Source organism: Cygnus atratus, chromosome 2 (assembly GCF_013377495.2).
Source record: "Cygnus atratus isolate AKBS03 ecotype Queensland, Australia chromosome 2, CAtr_DNAZoo_HiC_assembly, whole genome shotgun sequence".
NCBI lineage: Eukaryota > Metazoa > Chordata > Aves > Anseriformes > Anatidae > Cygnus > Cygnus atratus.
In genome coordinates this window covers 82600036-82624537 of record NC_066363.1, presented here as the reverse complement: position 1 = coordinate 82624537, position 24502 = coordinate 82600036, and the positions used below count along the sequence as shown (strand labels likewise).

At 35.0% G+C, this 24502-nt stretch overlaps 1 protein-coding gene across 2 annotated transcripts in view; it reads right to left on the bottom strand.

Annotated features, from left to right (window-relative positions):
- The window catches only part of DNAH5 (dynein axonemal heavy chain 5), a 128484-nt gene that overhangs the window by 76815 nt on the left and 27167 nt on the right, over positions 1-24502 (bottom strand). For both annotated transcript variants that reach the window (XM_035552710.1, XM_035552709.1), the window contains exons 16-35: positions 23345-23516; positions 21885-22030; positions 19581-19743; positions 18434-18676; positions 17428-17618; positions 17250-17349; positions 15743-15867; positions 13955-14156; positions 12547-12782; positions 10263-10481; positions 9503-9565; positions 8295-8533; positions 7181-7421; positions 6535-6734; positions 5554-5707; positions 4764-4927; positions 3960-4116; positions 2855-3067; positions 1854-2078; positions 364-536 (exon numbers count right to left, since the gene is read on the bottom strand). In XM_035552710.1, the coding sequence (XP_035408603.1) occupies positions 364-536; positions 1854-2078; positions 2855-3067; positions 3960-4116; positions 4764-4927; positions 5554-5707; positions 6535-6734; positions 7181-7421; positions 8295-8533; positions 9503-9565; positions 10263-10481; positions 12547-12782; positions 13955-14156; positions 15743-15867; positions 17250-17349; positions 17428-17618; positions 18434-18676; positions 19581-19743; positions 21885-22030; positions 23345-23516 (3626 nt within the window). The remainder of the gene's footprint in view (positions 1-363; positions 537-1853; positions 2079-2854; positions 3068-3959; positions 4117-4763; positions 4928-5553; positions 5708-6534; positions 6735-7180; positions 7422-8294; positions 8534-9502; positions 9566-10262; positions 10482-12546; positions 12783-13954; positions 14157-15742; positions 15868-17249; positions 17350-17427; positions 17619-18433; positions 18677-19580; positions 19744-21884; positions 22031-23344; positions 23517-24502) is intronic.

Here is a 24502-nt window from a genome sequence, read left to right as displayed (position 1 = left end):
TCTCTGCATACTGTTATCTGTTGGATGTACCTGATCCTCAAGTATATTAGCATCGTATGCACACGGATCATAATCCCATGTTTTATATACATAAGGAACATAAAAAAGCATAAAAGCACCACATAAAAGCATGTGGCAGAAATAAAGCCGGTTGGAAGTTATTCCATATTGTATGGAACAGAAACAAAAATATTAACATATTTCATGTAAATGTATTGACTTTGATAAAGACTGTGAAGGACAAACTCTGCAGAGATCTATTTTGCATCTAATAAGAATGACTAAATTGCTCTTGTAAATGCCTAGATTTGGGGTGAAAGAATAAACAAGAAAGAATAAACAAATAAAATCAGTCTTTGTCACCTGTCTGTAAGAGGAGTTATGACAAGCCTGTCAGTACAGCCCAAGAATTCATTCTGGTATGTGAAACCCACATCAGTGATATTAATCATCATTTTATCAGAGTCTTCATTAAAATAAAATCTACACTGTTTCAGCCACTCGAAGTCTGTAGGGCTCTTGATATGCTTGCAACACTAAGAAAAGAGGAAAAAGACAAGGAGCGTGGCATTCATGGTTAACATTTATTTCTGCGTTTATATTAACTCATCTAAGCGGTACTGTAAAGGCAGCACTGCAAACACAATGAAAGGCACAGTGTAAGCTAGTAGCACAAGAATAGTGGAGACCTTACTTTGGCTTCTACCACAAAAAAATCCTTAAGTGTTGCTGCTGCTGTCCCTGGAACCACACTAAGGGAAAGGAAATTCTAAGTACAAATGTACAGTCCATGGCCTTACACAAAAGTCATTAAAGCTGGCTAACATTAAAATTCCTATTTCTACTATTCAACTCCATCATTTTATTTTCACATCTGAACAGAAGGAACGTAACTAATATCTGCACAGTAACTAATATCTGCACACTGTGACACTGTCTTGAAATACCTTTTTTTCTGATTTACATAGTGTCACAAAACTCACGATTTTTTTGTTTTTAATAAAGTATATCATGTTAAGAAATACAACAGAGCTGGGAGAATTCAAAGTTGACCAACTGAATATTAAAATACCTATCAAAAAAGAGGCCCCATTTAATTGTATCTAGAAATGATACTTCACATAGGATTGCTAGGATGATTTTAAGTAGAAACAACTGGTCCTACACTGGTGCCTGCCTATCCGCAATGGGTTAAAACTCAGTAATCCTTTCCCCAGACAGCATAATTAGAGTTAAGTCCAGATCTTCCTGAAGGTAAAAGGCATGACAGCTTTTAATTTCAATTGTTTAAGAAGTAAATGCTTTCACTTTCCTAATTTCGGTATCCTGTGGCTGCATAAGAAGGTGTGAAGTGAATAAACAAACCTCTAAGTAATAATTAGGTATGCTATTGAAACTAGAACAGCGATGATGGCAGCTTCAAGAAACGTCAGGCTTTCTCCTGTACTATAACACTATATATTCATTCTATTTATTCCTCAAGACTCCCAAAGTAGTCTATAGAAAGAATGATTACTTGCCACATAGTAGATGAGGAAAAAGAAGTCCCTAACTGATCACACAGCAGACACATCTGATTTAAATGGGCGAACACAAAGCACTATAAAATTCTTCTATGGTTGTGGGGGAGAGGGGGAAGCCGACAACAACACAATTACTTAAAGAGAAGCTATGACATGTATTGAAGCAACACCAGCATTTCTGTAATATTCAAAGTCACACAGTCATTACAATCCTGAAATTAATTGTTTGGCTTAAGATGCAGGCATTCATACATCATAGCTACACTGTCTTCTTTCACATTGTTTTACATGACTACTGCCTCATATCTCAATAAATTTTTCAATACTTACCAGACCATCAAAGATGTCCCTCTGATGCACGTGAACAGTGATTAATGTCTCATATTTAATTCGCTCGACTGGGTTAAGGTCTTTTGTTGTCATATCTATCAGCATGTTTAGAAGATCCAGGAAAAACTGGTTTGTCTTTCGCATAATTTTTTTATCATACCTGGCATTAGTCAAAGCTTCTTCTGAGTCTCGTGTCCAAATCATTTGGATCCCCAACAACCCAACCTTATGAAACATGAAAGAGTATGCTTCATCATCTTTTCTATTTCACCTTAAATGTACATTCACAGAAACAAATAACATAATTAAATGATTCTGCCTACTTGTATAAAATTATTTATTCATCTTCCATATAGAGGTCATTCAACCTGTGCATTTATTTTGTGTCCTAACTCCATTCATAAGCATCTAGTAAAGTCCACATTTCAGTCTCATAGATAGCACCTATGATGCACAGCTGACACAACCGTTCAATATAATTTACATAAGATATAATAAATAACAAATCGGTTATCAGAATAATTAATGCTTCGATTTAATATATTCCTTCAGTAATTCATGAACTTTTTATTTCCTTTCCAAGAACATTCCTGATCACAAGTGAAGAAGCTCATACAGAGAAAATAATTTTCCCCCAGTACCACCCACAGCTCCGAGCCTTTGACAACATAGTGCTTTCCTGAATGTATAAACAAACATACAATTTTACTACTTTTCTTTCAGTAGTTAGGTATTAAGTGTGTAAAGAAATACTGTTAACTCTATTGCATTAATTTATTGTATTCAGCATCTTTTTGAACAAGAGCTTCAGGGTAAGTTTTGATCTTTTGGTTTCAGATATGTAAATTGGAATTTAAAAGACTGAAGTGATTAAGATAAATTTAAATGTCAGTTTTGCATTTGTAATACTGGCTGCAATCTTAATTGCAAAGACAAGAAAATCCCACCAATGTGCTAACCTATCTGTGAGCAATTTTTCATTAATTTAACAATGATTTTACCTGGGCTGGGTAAGTAGAAAGAAATTCAGTCAGCTGGAAACCAGTTTCCTGGATATGCATAGCTGCCTGGCGAATAACATGATGCAGTGACAGCTGGGATTCCTTCAACAGAGAATTCAGCCAAACTTCCACATTACCTTCAGCCATTACAGGTCTACTCAGCTCAATAGTCTCACCCTCTCGTGAGCTAATTGACAATATACGATCATATACCTAATAAAAGCAAGGCAAGAACAATTTATGATTTACAGATTTATCATCAATTTTCTGATCAATTTATGATCAGTAACTGCCTGATTTTCCTGCCAGCGTTTCATTAAACCTTTTAAGGTCACTAAAATTTATACCAATCTATTAAGCAAATGTGAAAACAATAAAATCATTGCTTTCAGTATGAAGAAAGGCTTTAAACAAAACATTGCCACCTGAACATGAAGGCAAACCCCAATACACTGTCAACTCTTGAATTTTACTTCAATTTCAATGACAGCATATGCTTTCCAGTCACAATAAAGGAAACCTTCACTCATTAGTGGTGCGTTAATATCCTAACATAAGTTGTCGTCTTAAAATAAAAAATAATGGAAACACTGAAGTTACGAAACATGGTCATTGAAAGGAATTTCATGCATGTGGAGGAAGCAAATGTCTAAGGACGTGCATACATTCAGAGGAAAAAAATATCTGTATCACAATATATTTTTTCCATAAAGGGTGTAAGAAAGTTGTTCTTCAAATAGCATGTTTTCAAGCAACCTAAACATACAAATATGCTCAAAAAGAATCTGAAGCTCATCTGAGAAGAAGCTAGCCTATATTAAGCCACAGAAGACAGTTCAGTACCTAGGTGTGTTTTGTCTGAAACCTAAGCACTGGTGACAATTTTTGGTTTGTTTTGCTATTCTATATAAAGTTTTCCTATTAAGCAAATGAAGATATGAAACTAAATCTTATATTAGGAGAGCCTATGCAGCATCATAGTAAGTGATGAGCTTGGTAAAACAGCCAAATGCCCTATGCACCCAGGTAGCTTGCTATTTAACAAGTATCACAAATTGTTTAACAATTTGAAAGAATATAACTCTGAGATTTGGGCAACACATACCTTTTCATGGAACTTGACAGTTTTAATGTTGTCAAAGACATTCAGCAGATGTGCCTGTATAGTGTGAGAGTCTGATGCCTGGCCAAGAATTTCTAAGAGGGCAGGATCTGACACAAAGAAGAATCGTGGAAATAGGAGGCGTTTTTTTTCCAGGTACCTGTATTTATAAATGTTTTGGGGAGGAAGTAGACAGAAAGTGAATTAGATTACTTTATACATCCTTTCCTCTTTAAAGGTGATATTTCTCACAATGCCATTGTGAGAAAAAAATAGCAAAAATTGCAATTTATGTCATTGGTAACCCCAATAATTCTTATTCATTGTACCTTCATGTAAAGTACCTGCTTTAAGATTACTCTTTCAGTATCAAAAATCATTCAATTGAAAGCTTTTATTGTTAGCTATGATGTAAATACTACTAAAATGAAATTAAAGTGAAGTGTTTTTTTATTAGGTCAGTTACTTGCTGCTTAGGTACCTCATGCTGAATTTCTCCCACACATGTGAAGGATCTGAAAAGAATATATAGACCTAGACTCCCTGCTGTATTGAAAACAGGCAGAAACAGCTCCAGTATCAGCAGAGATAGTGACAGCTTAGTCACAAATCAAATACTTACCAGTTTGGTACTAGCAATTTCTTTGGAGGTGTTGCACCATCCTGATACCTTGTTTGCTCAGTTCAACTGAATTCATAGTGAAATAAACACACAATCTTTGCAAAGTCCATGGGACAGTACTTCCTTTTTAGCTAGTTAAGCAATTCACAACCATCTGCCCAAGACTGGTCTTGTGGTAATCTTACCCTGTGAGTGATTTCTGACAGATTTCAAGCTGTTCTAGTAAATGTGGTAGTAGCTGTCCCATGATTTCATCTCCAACGCAGCACTGAACAACATTGGGTGTTTCATGAGCTCGGGTCATGATCCTCACCCAGGATTTATCAATATTAGAGAAACGCTTTGCTTCCTGTCAAAACATGGGGGTAAAGATGGAGAGGAAGGGATGGGGGAAGGAAGAGAGAAGAGGCAAAAGGAACTTGCTAGCAGAATTGGCACCAGTAATCTTCTCACAAGTAATTACCAGAGTCCAACCCCAAAGATTTTTCAGTTTAGAAAAACACAAATCTTTCTGCTCACGTAATACAGCTTATTTTATGCTTCACTGCCAAGCCTGCTATCAACTTTTTCTTCTTTCATTCTTAGAGTAAAACACAGAAAACACCTTATGCTTGAATTGCATGATCCAAATTTGAAGAGTTTTTCTAAAAATTGAATTACTTCTAATTCCAAAAGCAATATAGAAAAATTTAAGACAAGTATTCCTAGCAAAACTGCGGGCGCTACTAGGCTACTGGTAAGTACTACAAGGCTAACTTAGGCTAGGTTACCACTAGGCAAAACACTTACACAAATATTGGTTAATAATTTAACAATCTAGAAATAAAATGATAACTAGATAAATATGTCTTAGCAAGTCTAATTTTGTTAAGTACCAAAACAATGAAGCTTATGTTACTGCACCAGTTACATCACAATTAATTTTTTTTTCTTAAAATTTAGAAAACCAAACTGAAAAAAGGCAGGTCTGAAAACCTTTGGAAGTTGCTTTGCTATGTCACCACCAACGAACACAGCTTCTAAGTAAATCCACAAGTTCTGCACAGTCATCCAGTTCTCAATGATATCTGTTGTGTTGGAAAGATAGTGCACCCATTTTTGAATCTGTGTCTTGAATGGTGTGTTGTATCTAAAATTAAAAAAGATACTTGCTTTACTTCAGGCAGGAAAAAAGTCTCTTGAAAGCCAGCTCAGTCTTCTAACATGAGGAGGAATAATTTTGCCACTTGCATGTTTGTCAAGTTAAAGTATACTAACCCATACCTTACTCAATTCAGTTAGTTAGGGGCTAAAAAGAAATCAGCTCCAACTTGCTCCTTTGTGCACATGGTATGTAGCACAGCTCTGAATAAGCTGGAGATGAATGGGAGTAAGATTTAAATTTCATTCTAAGGTAAAGTGGTTTCAAAAAGGGACTACGTAATCTCTTCAAAGCTGCAAAACTCGTAGTGACCAGGTCCTTATCAACCAAACACTTGCTTCTGGACATCTTCCTGATGATCAGGTTCTGTGTTCCTTATTTTATCCAGGAGCTTTGACATGTAAAACCAGACAAACCAGAGTTCATTTTAACTTGCATTTTCAGTACCTTCAGCAAAAGTCTGCAAAAGAGGTAGTGGTCTACCACTAGGGCAGAGTAGCAGTGCCTGTAATGCCAGTAGGACCCCTGCCACAACTAGGCAGTGTTCCCTTTTATGTTTATCACCACTGTCTTGCATCCATGGAAACTGTCCAGCTGATTAATCAGAAGTCTGAACACATTATTTCAAAATAACTTAATGCAGGAAAACAGACAATGAGAACTAGCCCATGAACAGCTCAAGGACAAGTAAGCTTTTAGTTTTTATCTAGATGTTTACTTTCCTTCTCCTTTGTGAAAGATAAATTTCTTCAATAAAACAAAGCCTCTTGCTGATATTTATAACTCACATAAATACACAGTGCTTTTCTTGTTACCTGTTACTCATGAGAGAACCAAGAATCATCAAGCTGTCCTCCATGGTAGCAATTGTTTCTGATGTGCTGTCTCCTCTTAAAAGAAGTTCCCCACGGGTTTTAAAGTTTGCAAAGATAAACGTTTTGTTGTCCCATTCAGCTATCACTTGTTTTAACTTCTGTTCAATGTCTTTCTCCTTCACAGCACTTATGCAGATATCCTTTTAAATAAATAAGATGTCAAAACAAGCTATCAACTGTTCAGGTCTTTGGTATCCAAATCTAACTGGCATTTCCTTTAACTCTGTTTAGTTTGATGAGCAATTATTTATCAACTGGAAAGATTTACAGACATAAAAACACCATAACTAATAATCCATGTACCACATCACAATATGGTCAAGTTTGTGGAGACTACAAGAATAATATAGTGATTATTTTCATAACTTTAATATTGCAAAGCATCCTCATAAATTAACTCCTGAGCCACATGGCATGGTTTAATAAAGTTGACACCACAATACATGCATCATCATTTTACACAGAAAACTGAAGTGACAGACTATTTCTCTGTTCTTTCTTTGGAAATACTGTTTTCCTTCTTACTACTGTTACTCAGATATTATCTGAGCAGATTGCTTACTTTCATGCATCCATTTCACAATACCTCTATTTCCTCTTTATATCTAAGTAGTGGAGCTTCCATAATATTCCTCAGTTTGAATGTTTCACTTTCCACATCAAAGCTGTGCTCAGTGAGATCTGTAATCCGCTTCCAGTGCCGAGGCATCATTGCTTTATTTGACATATGCTCAAGCAATGGACAACATTCACAGAAGTCCTCAATAGTCTTCTTTAGGTCAGAAAAGGCCTGCCATTGCTTAACACCACGAGGAAGCTTACGGCATCTACATAAAAATAATCCATGTTTTCTCACACAGTTTCAGATATTCTTTCTTTTACCCATTTAACCACCATATATAGTTTTAACATTAAACTACATACCCTCCAAATTCAGGTTCCCTGTATTTTGAAGATTCTGTATATGACTAAATATTTCCAGTCTATTTCACTGACTGGTAGGTGGACACCTGCAGGCTCACCCTAAGAAGTGTAGCTGCATAATTCCAATATACTTTGTCCAAGTGACCTTCAAAGACAATTGAATCACTTTATTCTTGATTTCATCTTTTGGTGAGGCTTATGAGATGAACTGCTCTATTCTCTAGCAAAACCACTGTTCCTCAGAACAGGCAGATTTAATTCTTTAAATCATTTGATTCCTGATTTCATTACAAGTTCATAGCCTATGCATGCAATATATCCTATTTTGTAGCAAAAATATTCAGCAATTCACTAACCTGCCTTTGATATAGGGAGAATCTCTCTCATGACTAATAATATTAAAACAAACAAGTTAAATTTGAATCATGAAGAAAATAAATAGCAATTTTAATGTACGGAAAGAAAGAAAAAGAAAGAAAGAAAAAGAAAGAAAGAAAGAAAGAAAAGAAGGAAGGAAGGAAGGAAGGAAGGAAGGAAGGAAGGAAGGAAAAAGAAAGAAAAAGAAAGGAAGGAAGGAAGGAAGGAAGGAAGGAAGCTACCCAAACTCTCTAAGCAGCAACAATCCTCAACATTTAGAGTCTAAACTGGCTCCCTTAAATTATGTATTGGTAATGGACATATTTTTCAATTAAAATTAATGATGCTAACCAATTATAATCATATTTAAGAAGTAACAAAAGTATTTTAGGCTTCTTTTCACAGAAAGAGTTTCTCACCTGTTCTGAAACTCCAGAAGTTCACTATTAATTTTTCCAGTGTCTAATTCTGACCAAAGAATATCATAGTAGCCACTGACTGTATCAAGGACATTGTTATACAGATTATAGAGTTTCTGTAACAGAGTCAGTTCCTTCTTTATTTCAAGTAGCTGAGGATACTGTGTAACAGGCAAACCAAAAAGATCTTCCCCACCAGTATAAGCAATATATTTCCGAAAGAGATTATCAAATCGATTCTAGAGAGAAAGCAAGCAATTACATGTAATACATTTAAATACATCTGGCATTATGCTTAGAGCTGCATTAGTGGTTAAAATCTAGTAAATGCTAGAAGGATGTACAGGAGATACTAACACCTTACTGTCAACAGGTTCTGATTGAAATTTTCATGTGAAAAAACTTTTTAGGAGTTTGGAATTTGGAGGCACATCTTTAGAAGTTGACAGGGAGGTCATTTATTCCATGTAGCACAGTGACAGAATAAACAGTACATGGTAAGCTTGCATTTGAAAGAGGTTGAGCATGATGTGGAAAGCAAAGAGAGGTGGATGCTGCAAATTTTAACTCCTCAAGTAAGCTGTGCAATTCTCTTAATGAAGGGTCAAAGTAAGGATTATTACTGTTTGAGCAGCAGAAAGAACAACAAAATTTACTTGACAGCTGCTATATAACTGAGGAAACATATACGAAAACCAAACAAATAACACAATGGGAAAAGGAAAACAATTAGAAGACAGCGTTACAGGAGAAGAAATTAACCACCGCACAAAGAAACATTTCAACAGTAGAAATAGTCAGTTTGTATGGAAACTTTTAAAACCTTTTTTTTTTTAAGTAAGAAAAGGAGAACAAAAAGAATTGGGCAAAATTGCAGTCATGCAAAAGCCACGTTAATGAACACAAGAACAGCCTATCGCCAAATACACTCAACTTGAGAGTAGGTTCTGAATCTAGTTATTATTACTCATTACCTATGCAGCCTCTCTTATGCAGCTCCTAAAATTACCATTTTAATCAACATTCCTTGAAAATGTTGGAAAAAATACCATCTTATCTTTCATCATTAAGTTAAAATAGACTTTGCCCAATCAGTAACCCTATGTATCAATGAAAATTAGTTCAACTACCCTAGATTCATTCTCAAAGCCTTCAGTTGTTAGTTTATTTGCAATAAGCATTAAGAAATATTTTAGAATGAATAGTACCTGAAACATAGTAAGCCTGTCACTGGCTTCATGAGGCTCTAAGCCAACCACCATTGGCCCATTCTGGAAGAAAAAAAAAAAGAGTTTAGAGTGAGTTCAGAGGACATAAATAACCACAAATTATTTCTAAGCAGCATTTTCCAAAAAAGTGATTAGAAACGCAAACATTTTTGTGGTTGCAGGATTCCATCCTTACATCAGGTTGCAGTTGAACTGAGAGACTACAAAATTACCTACTAAAACAAAAAAATACTTTCAAAAAAGAACAAAGACAAGCCATTTTCTTTTTAATACAGAAGTTTTGTTAATATTGGAAAAGGTAGGCAAGAGTTGCACCTTTATCAATAAAAAATAAGTATTAGTTAAAAGACTAGTTCAGCTTGACTCATATTCTACTGAGAAGGAATATAAGAGCTGAAGTCATTTCTACTTACATTCAAGATCAGAAAACTCTTATATTCTAACATAATTCCTCTTTAACTTCAACCTTCATGTTTGCACGTGCTAACAAGCTCTGTATCGTGAACTCTGTGTGTCTCCAGCCTTTCTTTAAGAGCTGGTTACCAGATTAAACTTCAGTCACACACAAAGAAAGAACCAAAGCCTGTCCTGCATTGAAACTCAAATATCACACTAACAAGAATAAACATACTCTTCAGATAGCACAGAAACATTCCACTATTTAGTCAACTCCACAATCTTTCCATGCTTCCACAGCTCCTCAAAAGCTCCTCTAACACAATATAACATAAACTCCTACCTGATCATAATCTGAATAGAACTGAGCGCAGTCTTCAGTAAAAGTCTTCACAGTGCTAATGAGTTCCCCTCTGAACTTTGGCTGCAAAGCAATGAGCTCATTCTGCACTTCATTTGCTCGGAGTAGCAATTTTTCCCAAGTGTAATGCAAAGTATCCACCTTCTCTGACTCTTCCTTGGCCACAAGTAGATCATATTTGTTTAACATAGCATAGGATTCCTGTCAGAAGGTTGGATCAAGATAAACAAAAAATGTTAAGAGATGGTAATTTTAGACATATATGTATATTAACGTTTTAAATGTTTAAGAATGAAAATGACTTGCTAGAAATAACAGAAAATTTGTTCTTTTTACATAGCAATTGGCACAATCCGGCAAGCCAATGCCAAACCAGAAGAAATATCAAAAGGAAAAATAGCTTGCTCTCCTTTACTCCTAACCTTTCACATAGCATTCTGCTTTCTGACAGATTATTTGTTCTATTGCCATCTGTATCCCTAAAAACTATTTCCAGTTAAAGTACTGCTAACGTCTACAGGTTTTAGTTTCATCTTAATAAGAATATTATTCAGATCCAGTATGACCCAAGCTGAATATTACAGGAGGTGAGCCATAAGAAAATAACTAACCAGAGGCCTCCAAGTTAGCAAAGCAAACAAACATCTGTTCAATACAGACACTGAAGCCCCACTTCATGTCTTCAACAACAAAGCATTAAGAAACCATTTCAAAAGTTACAACTAATATGCAGAAGCTGTTTCAAAAGTTAGAACTATTCTACAATAGAATCACAGAACGGTCAGGGGGGACCATTAAAGATTAACTAGTTCCAACTCCCGTGCCATAGGTAAGGACAACTTTCAGTAGATCAGGTTGCTCAAAGCCCTGTCCAATCCAACCTTGAACACTTCAAATGATGTGGCATCCATGACTCCACCAGACAACTTGTTCCATCACCTCACTGCCCTCATCATGACTTTTTTTTTTCCTTATACCCACTCGAAATGTACGGTCTTTCAATTTAAAACCTTTTGCCTTGTCCTGGGGCAGTTCCTACTCTAAACCACCTTTTGCCTCAACAAGTTTACTACAGGCCCTGGTAAAAAGTCTCTCTCTGTTATGACTTCTCATGACTATAAATATACTTAATGGTCCTTTGTTTTCCAGGAACAATGATCTCCACTTGTACCACCCATGTGTTAACACTACACATTCTAAAATCCTTAGTCAAGTCTCACAAAAACACAAATAAAATTAACTTACTGTATTTCAACCTAAATAGTAGGTGAAATTCACTTACTGTGAACTAGCATAGGGTAAGGTAGCAATGAATTTTTGTGGCCTAACAGTTTAATGTCAATTTTTTCAGAAAGTAGAATTATTTCCATTTTCCGGTTTTATCACCTTGCAAACAAATTATCAAAATGGAAACATGACTATCTGCCTGCCACCCTACTGTGAGGAAAATTCATCAACCTGTTTCAAAAATCTGAAGCATGACTCCTTGTGCCTATGGACTCCAGGCTCCTACTTTTATAATTGGAATTTTAGGAATACTTGGCTACCAAGGCTCATGCCTAGGCTCCACATCATAGAGCAAACCAGGCCAGGTCTTACCGCAAACTTCTAAAATGTCAGCTCCTAAGAGACTCCGGTACCCATAAAAATGTCACAGATGTTTCCAGCTGTGGATGTGCTTTGCTTTTCACCATAAACTACTAGTACTAGTTTGCTCCTTCACAGAACTAGGGAGACCCTCACGGCTTCCAAGGCTGAGTGTTTTGTTCCTTCTTAGATTTCTTCTGTGAAATACAGAAGGGCTCTGGGCTGATTTCCATTATTTGCACATACTGCATTTCATAAATTACCTCAGCTCAGCTCAAACTAGGTGAGAAAACACAGGTGTGAGATATTTGTCTGACAGCAAATACACTTTTGGCATTTTCAAAATAGAAAAATAGATCTGTTGATATTTTGTAGATATGACTTCTGTGTTAACTTTCAATATTAAAAAATAATAATAAAATAAGACAACCCTGACAATAAAAGTATGGGTAATTGGGAATCATGAACTTGTCTTACAAAAAAAATTCTTCTGAACATCTAGACAATTGTGCATTTTGCAAAACTACAGTATTATTAAAAAAAAGGTTTACAGGAACACAACAGGTCTGCCACCCAACATTTAATACATATGAAATCAAAGTGCACTGTTAAATTCTAACCCAGAAAACAATTGCTCTGTAGAAACGTTACCCATACATGCAACATTCCTGTTAACTACCTCAATAGGCCCGACTTTAGAGTCTATGGAGATCTGTAGTTCTCTGATCTCTTTTAATGCAGACATGGCTGTCCTTATATCATCCAGATCCTCAATGCGGCGATTTAACTTCTTGTCAGTTTCCTCTATAAAAGTGAAAATTGTCTCCATCTCTGTTCTGTACTTCTTATTACAATGATAACCTAGGAGAGTCATCCAGGCTTTGGTTTCTGCTCTCAGTGCTAGCTTCAGATCAGCTAAAAACATTGAACACACAATAGAAATGTAGATATTTTAGATATCTTAAGATGTACTTTTAATCTTGTTTGAATATGTATTCTCTTCACTCCCAGTTCTGTTTTTTTTTCAGTCTAAACATGCATGTGCAGAAAAGATGAAACCATTTTGACACCATCAAGTGGTTTATAGGGTTACTTGCAATTCAAGATTTTCCTCCTAACCTTCTCAAAATACCTTTCCGATTGGAAAGATGAGGCTGAACTGCACACTTTTTTCATCGCGTTTATACATCATTACACACATTTCTTTCCTACAAATCAATAATAAATTAATTAATATTCTCCTCTACATCTAAACCTTTCCCCCCCAAAAAAAAAATCACATGAGCGGAGGAAATGTAAAAGTCTCATATGTAAGCGGAAGAAATAGAAAGTTAGATCTGACATTTAATGAAACCAAATTCTCCACCAGTCATTTAATTGTTAAGAGTTCTATCTATACCATCAGTGGAACCAAGTGACAAATACTTAGAGAGAAACTTGAAGTCTGGCTGAGTTCCTGCCCCATTTTGCAGCAATTCAATCCATTTCCCTAAAGCTCTGGCATTCAGTTCAAATTTGTTCCTCACTGTTCTCAACAGAGAAGTCAAAAATCAATACTACTACAAGCACTACATAAAATTTTAGCTGGATATAATTTCAACCCTGTTACTGCCACATGTTCATTCCTGTGCATATTTCACTTCTGTTTCTTCCTTTTTACATAGAGTCTCTTTCCATGCTTAGCTCTCACACAATGGTCTTTTCAATTTATTAAATATCAGACCTACCCCACCTAAATCACGTTTCAATAGCCAAGCTTTGCTATATAATAAAAGACATTTGTTTCATACTCTTTCCTAATGAAGAAACAAACCATTTTGCTTTCTCAGATTTCACTTATGCAGACAGGGGAAGAAACATCAGATAAGCCTCATAGATACCCTTATTAGTGGGACTTTTTGCATGCATTTTACAGCCAAAATAACAAACAGCCATTCCATGTTTCTGCTTTACATCTTTAACGTAAGTCACTCACCCAAAACTAAACATTTCTCCTTCCTACAGGAGTCAGAAAGTATGTGCCTCTGGAGAGAAGTGGAGAACTGTGAGAAGTGGAAAACTGTGAGAAGTGGAAAGTTGAACTTTACCAGTGTACAGTGCAATAGCTCCCACACAGATGTATTCAGGCTCAGAATTGATTTTCAGATCCAAGTCTCTGAAATGCAGAATTTGAGATTCAAATTCAGAGAGTAATGGGTTTCCCATCATGAATTCATCAATGGTTTCCTCCTTGTCTCTCTGCCATATATGGTGGTAACAACTGAAGCTCTCCAAAGCTGTAAGAACCTCCTGAAATGCAATACAAGTTCACAGAAAGATTCTCAGCAAACCGTAGTGTACACATAATTTCTTAGCTTCTGCTATTTTGAACACATTAAGTACTCAATAGTGGAGCAGGCTGCCTCATCTCAGTAAAACAGAAGGCTGCTGGTAAATTTATGCTAAAGCAGGCTCATTAGCAATCATCAGCCTTGCCAGACACTGTATGCTAATCACATTCAGTTTGTCAAATCAGTTACAGTATTTTCCAATGAAGTGATTCTTCAGTCAATAAAATGCTAAGAATCAGTGGGAAATAAAATACTCCTTCAAGTCTAAGACACTGTGCACTTATCCAATAGCAAAAACTCATGTAAAGATGCCTTCTTCTTCGATTTCCTCCAGTATCCTTCTCTACAACTCACCGGACTAGCAACTGAAACCTGACCTCCAGGGCCCAACATAACAGGAACAGCAGTTACTCAATCTGTTCTTGAATAATGAAATTATGAGGGTGTTTTTTTTTTAAAGACCTATCACATTTGCAATGTTAACAATAAATTATATAGTCAATTAGGTATCTCTGATTTGAAAATCATTTAAGGAGTGTGCAATACAATTATTTTTCTGATTCTCAAGAATTTATAAAAATGTTAAGGATAAATTGTCATCACTTCAGCTTATTAAAAATGTACATGAGAGGTGACTATCATGAGAGATAATACTCATGACAACTTACAATAAACATACTGTTTGAAGGATTTAGCCTGGCAAAATGATAGCAGCTTCCAACTACAACATATTGGGTATCAAAATATCAGGATAACTATCCACCATTGCCAACCACACCTTGGTGTCTTCAGCACAAACCTGTATGTCATTGCGCTAGTTATAGTTTAATACTACTGATGTTACAATGCATTGAGTCAAAAATTTCCACATGTCAAGGCTCCATTGTAAGGTTGGACTGGCCCCAGGAGGAACTGATGCAGAGTTTCCCAAAGAAATACCATTTCTAGACCTACAGTTTACTAGAGAGTGCAGGGAATAAGAAAAGGGCAAAGAAATCACGCATACTCCTTAAGCTGTCTCCTAGCCTCCAGTATCAAATCCTACGCAGCACTCAACAAACACCAAGCTGACAGCTAGCTTTCTTCCAAAAAGCTTCACAAACACTTCACATTGGGCCAGAACTCATGCTGGCTTCACTATAATTTCTATGTGAATAAAACCGTATTTTACACACTTGTACAATTACTACTGGTTCTGTACTAAATATGCAGACTCAATTATACTTAAGATTTTTTAAATAATGTTTTACTAACTGGAGATACATTTTTAATCATACTTAAGCTTTACTTTATATAATACTCAAAACCTCATAAGCCTTTGAACACTGAGTACACTGTGTTAGGTACACAAGTGTAACCTATGTTACACTTTCAAAACATAAATGTAAAATTGCAGCCACATGTTTTTCATCCGCTATCCTACACTTTCTCATTCATATGTTTAACCGTGCTTTCAATGACTACCTTTATTGTCCAAGGATATTAAAAGTCATACATTTATATTTCTTGAATAGTAATATAAAATTAACATCCCTATTGTCTTACCTTTTTTGTAGAATTAATAGCAGTGGTGAGTAAAGATACCAATTTAATAATTTCTTTGTTCTCTGAAACACTCTTGAAGTAGTTCTTGTTTTGAACTGAATCAGACAAATTGAGTGATGCTGCATCTGATGTACTATCTACAAAGGCTGAATCAAATACAAAAGCAGTTTTAGGACAAACATATTGCTTACGCCCAGCAAATTCCTATCAACAAAAGCTAATGACCTGTTTTTCAATAAGCATGCATTTTAAAATTATGTGTTATTATTAATCAAAAAGGCAGCTAGAAATCTAAGTAGCCAATATAGTTACCACATATTCATAAACTTCTCTGTAGTTGGGAAACTTGCTTCATCTGGGTTCTCTATCAAATCTGGAACAAGTTTCTCTCTAATTTTTCAAGTATAATCTTCCCCTTTCCCTCCCCAACCTTTTTTTTTTCCTGCACACTCCACCTAAGTGATTTACTGATAAGTCAGCACTGACAGAATCTTTATATATTTTTATTTTCTGAAATACCCGGGACAGGCTACAGTTACAATTTGAAATCAAAGTAAACATTAAATCCTAGAGGATTATCACAGCCAGGCCTCAAAAGAAAAGAATGATAAAAAGAATGTCCATTAGTTAGGAAATACCCATAGGATTGAGTTCATCATCATTGCTTTATTCCATCTCAAGCAAGAGAAACTCTTGGTTTTGAAAGAACAATTTAATTTCTTAAGCAGTTCAAATATTACTTCCCTATTTTTTAGGTGTGTAAGAGGAAGATACCCTAGAAACATTCAATATATTTTGAAGCACCTGAAGTACAAAGTAGAGTAATTAATTTGGCTTGATTTTGAAAATTTTCAGATAAGAAAAACCCAGCAACCAATTTCTTAAATTTCCTTCAATGAATATGTTCAATAACTTAATTCCATGCCTGATCACAAAACACATTAAGTCCTTTTAACAGTTTCAGTCTATTCAATCCTACACAAAAATCTCTCCACCAGTATTGAGATTTTATATAGGTATTTCTATTCAGTAACAGTCTTTGTTTAGGATCAACTTACCTTTCCTAAAGGAATGTCAACACAAGCTTTAAGACCATTTCAAGATGTGAAGTTACAAACCATGCTGGCAAATCACAAAAGCTCTTTCGTGCAGTGGTAGTGACTATAATTGTTTTCCAAATTCACTCAAAATATCTGCTGTGTTGCCCAAGCTGGCTCCCTAACAGCTTCTCACACATTGCAAGTAGAACCCAAAGCAATATAACTGTACGAGGCACACACAAAACTCCCTTACTCAAATTCCCACAAGGACAAGTGTCTTCAGCCCAGCCTGGTTTTTAATCACAAAGAAAAGCTCTGGTATTGTTACATCCTATTTCTACTCTGAGGTGGTTTAAAATGTATGAAGTCTTTATTCTCTTCCTTCTGATGCATTTTATATTTGCTATCTTTTTTTGTATACTGTATAAATCACATTTACCTAAAATTAAAATTGAGTTTATCATTACCATGCATGTTTTTCATTCCAATCTCTTTCATTCCATCATCAGAATCGCTGTCTCCGCTCTCACACTGCAACACAGCTACTTTTCTCTCTAACATTTTCTTCTGTGGAAAAAAAAAAATCATTTTCTATTTGCAGCAGTTTTGAGACATTAGTTTTAAGTATAGTTATTAAAGACAAACCTTGGATATTCTCTCCTTACTCCACAGTCCAACTCCTTTCATTACTTTCACAATGCTGTCTACAGCTTTATTAAGCATTTGCTGTACCTCATCCAAAGAGGGAGTCATGATGATTTTAGGGATACATAGGTTAATGCTAGTCCTAATAATAGGATGAGCACTTGTTTTCTTCTTAGAGGCACTGTGATTTTCTAAATGAAAGACAATAACAGCAACAAAAAAGTTCACAACTCTTTTCAAGACCTCATTCTAGGATCTATAATGATGTAAACCAATATATACAGCACAATATTGAGTACTGAGTGTTATTTCTTAAGGAAAAAAGACTCCTGGGTAATTTACAAGACATATTGTTAAAGTCCATAGTAGCATCAACAATATCTATGTGCCACGTTATTTCTCTCCTCATCAAATTGTTCTGCACAGCTAAGCTCTGTTTAACAGAAAATTATCTGTCTTGTACTCACAGTCAGCATATTAAATTGGGCACAAAAACTTATCAGAATCTCTTCATATTGGATGCCTTATATGCTAGAGAGGCCAAAACCAAATGCTTTTTTTTTTTTTGCTTCTTAAAAATAAGTAACAAGAAAACACTTCAAAAAGAGTGTTAGAGCATAACATATAGAAAGATCTTAAGACAATTAGTAAGAGAAAGATAATACACCTCTTTCTCTAGTGTTTTTTCATACATTTTTATATAAAAGCCAAGGGCACACAGCAACCACTTACCAAGCTCCAAATATATTATCCATCTCCAGAACAGTAGTGTCTGTCCTAAGAGAAACAGTATCACTATGATACATACCTACTCTTAAAGGAAAGAAAAATTCCTCTGGAAAAATACCATGTTATCAACTGTGATTTATCAAGACAGTTTACTCAACTTCCCATGTTTTCTCCTCTTTTACATATATGGCTCTTTTTGATATAGTTTTGGTATATTACATCTACATATTTCTTTTCATAGGCTAACTAAGCAGGGAAAGTACTAAAATATGGGCACCTAAGAAGCTGATCATGGAACATGCATGGATGCGCTTGCGTATGGTCTCCAGAGTGTTTCGAGTGACTTTCAAAAGAGTGTCAATATTACAGCCATTGAAGTAGGAAAGCAGTTCATTGGCTTCTTCCTCTAACACTTCTAAATCCGTTTTCTTCCTCTTTGCTGGAGGGGATAGTCCGGCCCATATCTCACTGGAATTGTGGGAGGAAATCAGGCTTTTTGATCTTCTTTCCTCCTCTGTGGCTAAAACATAAAAAATCTAGCCAGTTAAATTGATTTAGGAGACTTGAAAACACAATAAACCAAAACACCCACAAGTGTCTGAACTAATAGCTAAATTTTACCGAAGTGTAAATACTCATCTGTACCTCATTGTACTTGTCATTTTATCCTTATCCACCTTGTCTACTCAGTTCAAATTGGCATAATTACCACAAACACACAAAAAAAAAAAAAAAGATATTTCATAGAGAAAGAATCTAAGAATCTCAAGGCTTTATCAGCCTGGAGAAGGGAAGGCTCCAGGGAGACCTTACAGCAGCCTTACAGTACCTAAAGGGAGCCTACAGGAAAGCTGGAGAGGGACTCTATGTCAGGAAGTGTAGTGACAGAACAAGAGGGAATGGCTTTAAACTAAAAGAGGGTAGGTTTAGATAAGATACTAGGAATAAATTCTTTACTGTGAGGGTGGTGAGGCACTGGAACAGGTTGCCCAGAGAAATTGTGGATGTCCCTTGAAGTACTCCCTGGAAGTGGATAGGGCTGGAAGTGGATAGTCCAGGTCGGACAGTGCTTTGAGCAACCTGGTCTAGTGGAAGGTGCCATGGGCAGAGGGGTTGGAATTAAATGATATTTAAGATTCCTTCCAACCCAAACCATTCTATGTTTCTCTAAGTCCAGCACTTAACCAAGGCCCATAAGTAGTTGTTTCTAATATATTAATATATGAACATGAAAGTTAGACTATTAACATTGATGTATTTTGCAGATGATTGTTAGATAATCTATCATTATCCAGACAAACTCAAGCAAAAGTCTTTAAACATTAGATACCGACCTATACTTCAGTCAGCTGAGCTACAGTATCCTCTCAATGGTATCAAGCATGCAAAAGAAACATAAGCATAGAGGTACAATATAATCTTACCTGTATTTTTTTCCCTTATTTCACCAGTGAGATCAACTGACTTCTTGTCTTCTTTTTTGATCTGTACTTCATTGTCTAGTAACATGTTAACCAGCTCATTAGCTGCTTCTTCTACCAGTGAGCTTTTCAAATGTAAAGTCTGGGAACCTTTTACACAGAGCTCCTATTATCAAACCAAAACAAACATATTTTCTTATGGTTCCTGGTACTTATGTCTATTTCATGGTCACAGAAGCCTTTATTAACACAATATTCCAGGCCCCTTATTTGTGAAAAAAACATGATCAATGCACAGCATTATTTTTAAACTGGTTTGTTCCAAATTATTCAGTTTTGGGCTTTTTGTTCTGACAAATGAGACATCATAAACATCTTTCAAAATTGCTGTGACTTGTTTCCTAAAATACACAACTCATCCAGATTTAATATTACGAAATAATGTTTATAATGCATAGCTATGTTAAAGAGCTCCCAAAAGCAAGTATTTCTTAATTTTCTCATTTTTTCAGTGTAGGTATGGGAGACATTAACCTTTCATTTAATCATTTCCACTTTATATTACTTGATTGTGCCATAAGGAGTATTAGCTAATTGCATTTTCCTTTTATAGTCAGATAGGAGATAAAATCCATCAAAAGTTGTATTTATTATTAGAATAAACAAGAAAATTATTAACTGGGGGGAGAAGAAAACAAATAATGAGATTTAATAAAATTCAGAAATATTTTAAAGTATTGTGCAGGTTTTCTTTCTTTAATATTTAAAGTTAAATAGATCACATATTTTTAGTGAAGTATAATTTTTATAATTGCCTTTTTTTTTTCTCTCTCTATTATCTCCTATTTCTTTAAGCTTACTCAAACCTGGCTACCTCTGTTTAATTGAAATCAGTAACTGGAAGAATTCAGACATTAGCAAGATGCAGTCATTTCCAAATTTTAAGACATAATACTTGGTCTTCCTAATGATTCATTCTATTTGAGAGATCTGTTCTGTAGTATCAGAGAAAATATTTAAACAAGCTACTTTGGTGGTTTGGTTTGGTTTGGTTTTTCTTCCCATAGTATAGCACTTTTTGTTGTAGCAGCTTCTTTGGAAACTTAAAGACATATGATACATGATAGAATTTATTTCTAGTATTTTCTAATAGGAAACTGAAATAAGCTTACTAATCTTATTATTTCCATTGTACCCATAACTGGGGTTAGTATACAATTTACTCTGTTAATTCAAAATGATCAGCTGTTGTGGTGCTGTAATTGGTAGGCAGAAGTTCAAGCTTTCTTTTGTGCTCACTCTCACCTATTTTTACTTCAGTGATTATATATTTTAGTACTAGCCCTATCAGGAGAAAAAGTAGCAGCAGAATCAACAACAAACTATGGATTTTGAGGTTTACAAAATACCATTCATTCCATAAAAAATATTCTAAGTTTTTCTTTCTAATTAACAATAAGGAAAGTTTTAACATGGGACAAAAGAGGAAAGACCAAAAGGTAAGTATGCTAAGAGAAACAAAACTCACTGTAGTGTTTATTACTACAGAAGACCAGGCATAGGGATTTATTTATATGATCTACAATCTTTTCAAAAGCAAAGTTTATTTCAGGAGAAAACACAAGTTAGACTTTATATCCTAAAAGGCCAGAATATCTTACTACGGTCTGCTAAAAATAACATTCAATTTTATTACTAGTTTAATTATCTTTCACCTGCTAGCAACTTAAATGCTTACGGTTAATCCCCCTGAACATGTCAGTATTTTGATGGAGTAAATGAAGGGGTTCTTCCCAGAATACCTTCACTCAGGCACTTCTGAGTATATTTTGCACATATCAACTCAAGACAGCTCAAGATTTTGAAAGATACTATGGAAATGATCATGTACTGAGTATTTACTCTCCCAGGCAACCAAGCGCACTTGTTATGGATGCTATTCACAGTCATCAGCTGGGCAATTCCCAATGCCGGTAAAGGCACTAAACAAGCAACAGTAAAAAAAAAAAAAAAAAAAAAACTATCACAGAGGAAAAACACTTGAGTGGTATCAAAGCATAAAGGAAATATCACACAGCAGTTGCCTTGGCATTAGTAAACTCAGAAATGAATGTATCAGCTCAGACATCTTTGCATTTCGTATTTTTGTTCCTTTTTAATGTTCTAGCCAAAAAACAACTGGGGATTTCCTTACTTCGCTTTCCAACACATTCTTCATTAATTCTGCAGTGGTTTTATCTCATAAAAAATGAACAGACTTTAATTCAAAATATTAAATACATCTTTATGAAAATTTCATGTAATAACCTTAGTCTTATGGAGAAATTCCTCACAGTCCAGTGGTTCATCTTCTGGCAACTTACAGAGTGGCACACTACTCATTTCTTGAAGGACAGCATCAATACGAAATTCAATCAAGTCATTCACTCGATCAAGCAATAACTCCAGGTCAGCTTTTGAGGCAAATGGAAGATTCAAAACAAGCTTAAAAGTTTGAAATAATAGTTTTTGCAGAGCCCTGCTAAATATTTTCCTTCAATAAACTAACATATTAAATTTTATACGAATTCTACACCTTAACCAGTTTATTTCAAACATCTAAACTTGTATGGCAAAGTTCACCACTGAATTCATAATTGATGCTTTGCATAACATACGCTCATCTACTACATGCTGTACATATCCTAAAATATAATAGGTGAAATACCATAAAAATACACAAGAAATGCTTTAAGTATATGCATTTCAAAAATAAATGCAAAAATATAAAGACATTACAATTCAGTTGAGGTCTTTGAGGAATACTTCCCCTTCTCCTATAGCTTGAATCAGTTACCACTTGGCAAACCCACTAGCAACAGAAATTTTTGACAAATCCTTCAAAAAATGTTAGAAGCCAAGTAATAGTTATCAGACACTGATCACTAGAATTTTCACAGTTATATAGCAATTCATTTTTAATGCTGAAAGTGAAATAAAAGCAAAGTGCCTGTTCCAGACTCAAACTATTTGTGATATTCAAAATTATATTGACTGTAATGTCAAGCTAGCATCCAACATGTTTTTTAATTTTCCATTTCAAATAAAGAAAATTTCCACTATAGTGACATACTTAATTCCAAAAATCAGAATCTGTATTTGATATAATATTAGACATGAAACAAAAGGAACTTGGTATCTTCAGAAACATAATGCATCTCAGTGCAGTCTTGTGATAATCTTTTGAATAAAATAAAAGCTCATCTGTTTTCTAAAGCTGTTGCCCAAAGAGCTGTGTGTGCATTTGTGTTAAAGATACTTTTTTTTTTTTAAAATAAGTGTAATAGGAAAAGCTATTAGGTACTGACAGTGCTAATTCAGTGAAGATATTCCCTAAGAACTTGTTTTGTGCATGTAGAAACAAAAGGCAAGACTAGGAAAGGTCTGAAACCTAGATATTCTTTAGGGAAAAAAAGAGCTAAAATAGCTATCTTTCTCTGATTTCAAAATACACAGGACCTTTTACATACTACTTTATGCTTGCTTAAACCTTATTGCATTCCTATTCATTTAAGTAAAAATTTGACAAAGATGTTAGGAGAAAAAAAAAAAAAGATGTTTTTTAAAGCAGACGTTTCATGAAGTACAGGATGGGCGAAAATTCTAATTTCTGTAATGTACGAGTCAATTAAGCGCAAATCATATCAAGGACAGCAAGCTTAATAATGTAACTTGCATTTGTATAGAAACAAACAAGCAGAAGTCAGGGGAAGAGGCAAGTGACTTACCTAGTTTGTCAAAAACTGTATTAATATATTTCTCAATATTCAATGATGTCCAGGTCAGTAATATCAGACCTGGCTGGATAGCATCATCTACATTTGCTAACCAAGGGATCATCAATTGTTCAATAGGATGTTGTATTTTCAGTTTAATTCTTTTATATTCTGCCAGAATCATCTGAAACAAACAGGGAATGAAAGCATTTTAATATACACTGGTCCCAACCTCTTCACATACACTCATCATGACTTAAATTAAGACAATTCCTCTGTATTTACATTACTGAAATTCTTAAGAAGCACTAAGAAATTGTTTGGGAGTTTTTTTATTATTTTTGGCAAAAAGTTCACTGTTTGCTACTTTTCATAATAGTACAAGTACTAATTCACAGGGAATCACTTTCAGATATATTAAAAGGGTGGTGGTTTTTTTTGTTTGTTTCTTTGTTTTTTGAAGTAGCTTGCATATTTTAGTCCCTAAATGGATGCTCCAGGAGAAAAAAAAAAAAAAAAAAAAGCCCAAGAAAAAAAATCATCATCTAACTTAACTTTTCAGCAGTTTTATTAGAACAGCCTTACCAGAGCTTTAATGTGGTATTTGGTTTTAAACGCATCTTTAACCCACTGATCTATTTTCATATTTTGCAAGAAACTATCCTTGTAATAACTTTATGATGTAACATGACATTTTTTCTCATTTGAGAATCAAGTAGCCCTGTGAAGTTATAGTCTTCCAGACACCTGCCATCTTAGAATCTTTGTCTTCTTCAGTTATCTAGAACCTTGTCTGTTCAAGGGTAGACAAAATAATCCAAAGAATTTAAAAGACAAGAGAAGGGGAAGCTTATGCTTCTCTTTTTTAAACTGTTCTATAGGCATCTATGTCAAAACAGTGGTGCAGAAACTCTTCTGCTATATGCTATTTACTGGATGTTTTACACTTTTTAAAGGCATACCATCTGTTCCTCCCTCCTAATTATCCTCTCAAAACAAAGTGTATCAAATGTTAATTCCATTGTTGGATAAGAGATGAACTACTTATCATTTAGAAAGCTGGCAGTGGAGTGAGGAATCTTGTACGTCTCCTTTTCTCCCCATCCTTATCTCTTTCCCAAAGTCTGCAGTGCTTCCCTAAACCTGTGCAACTTGGAAGCAACTTCACAG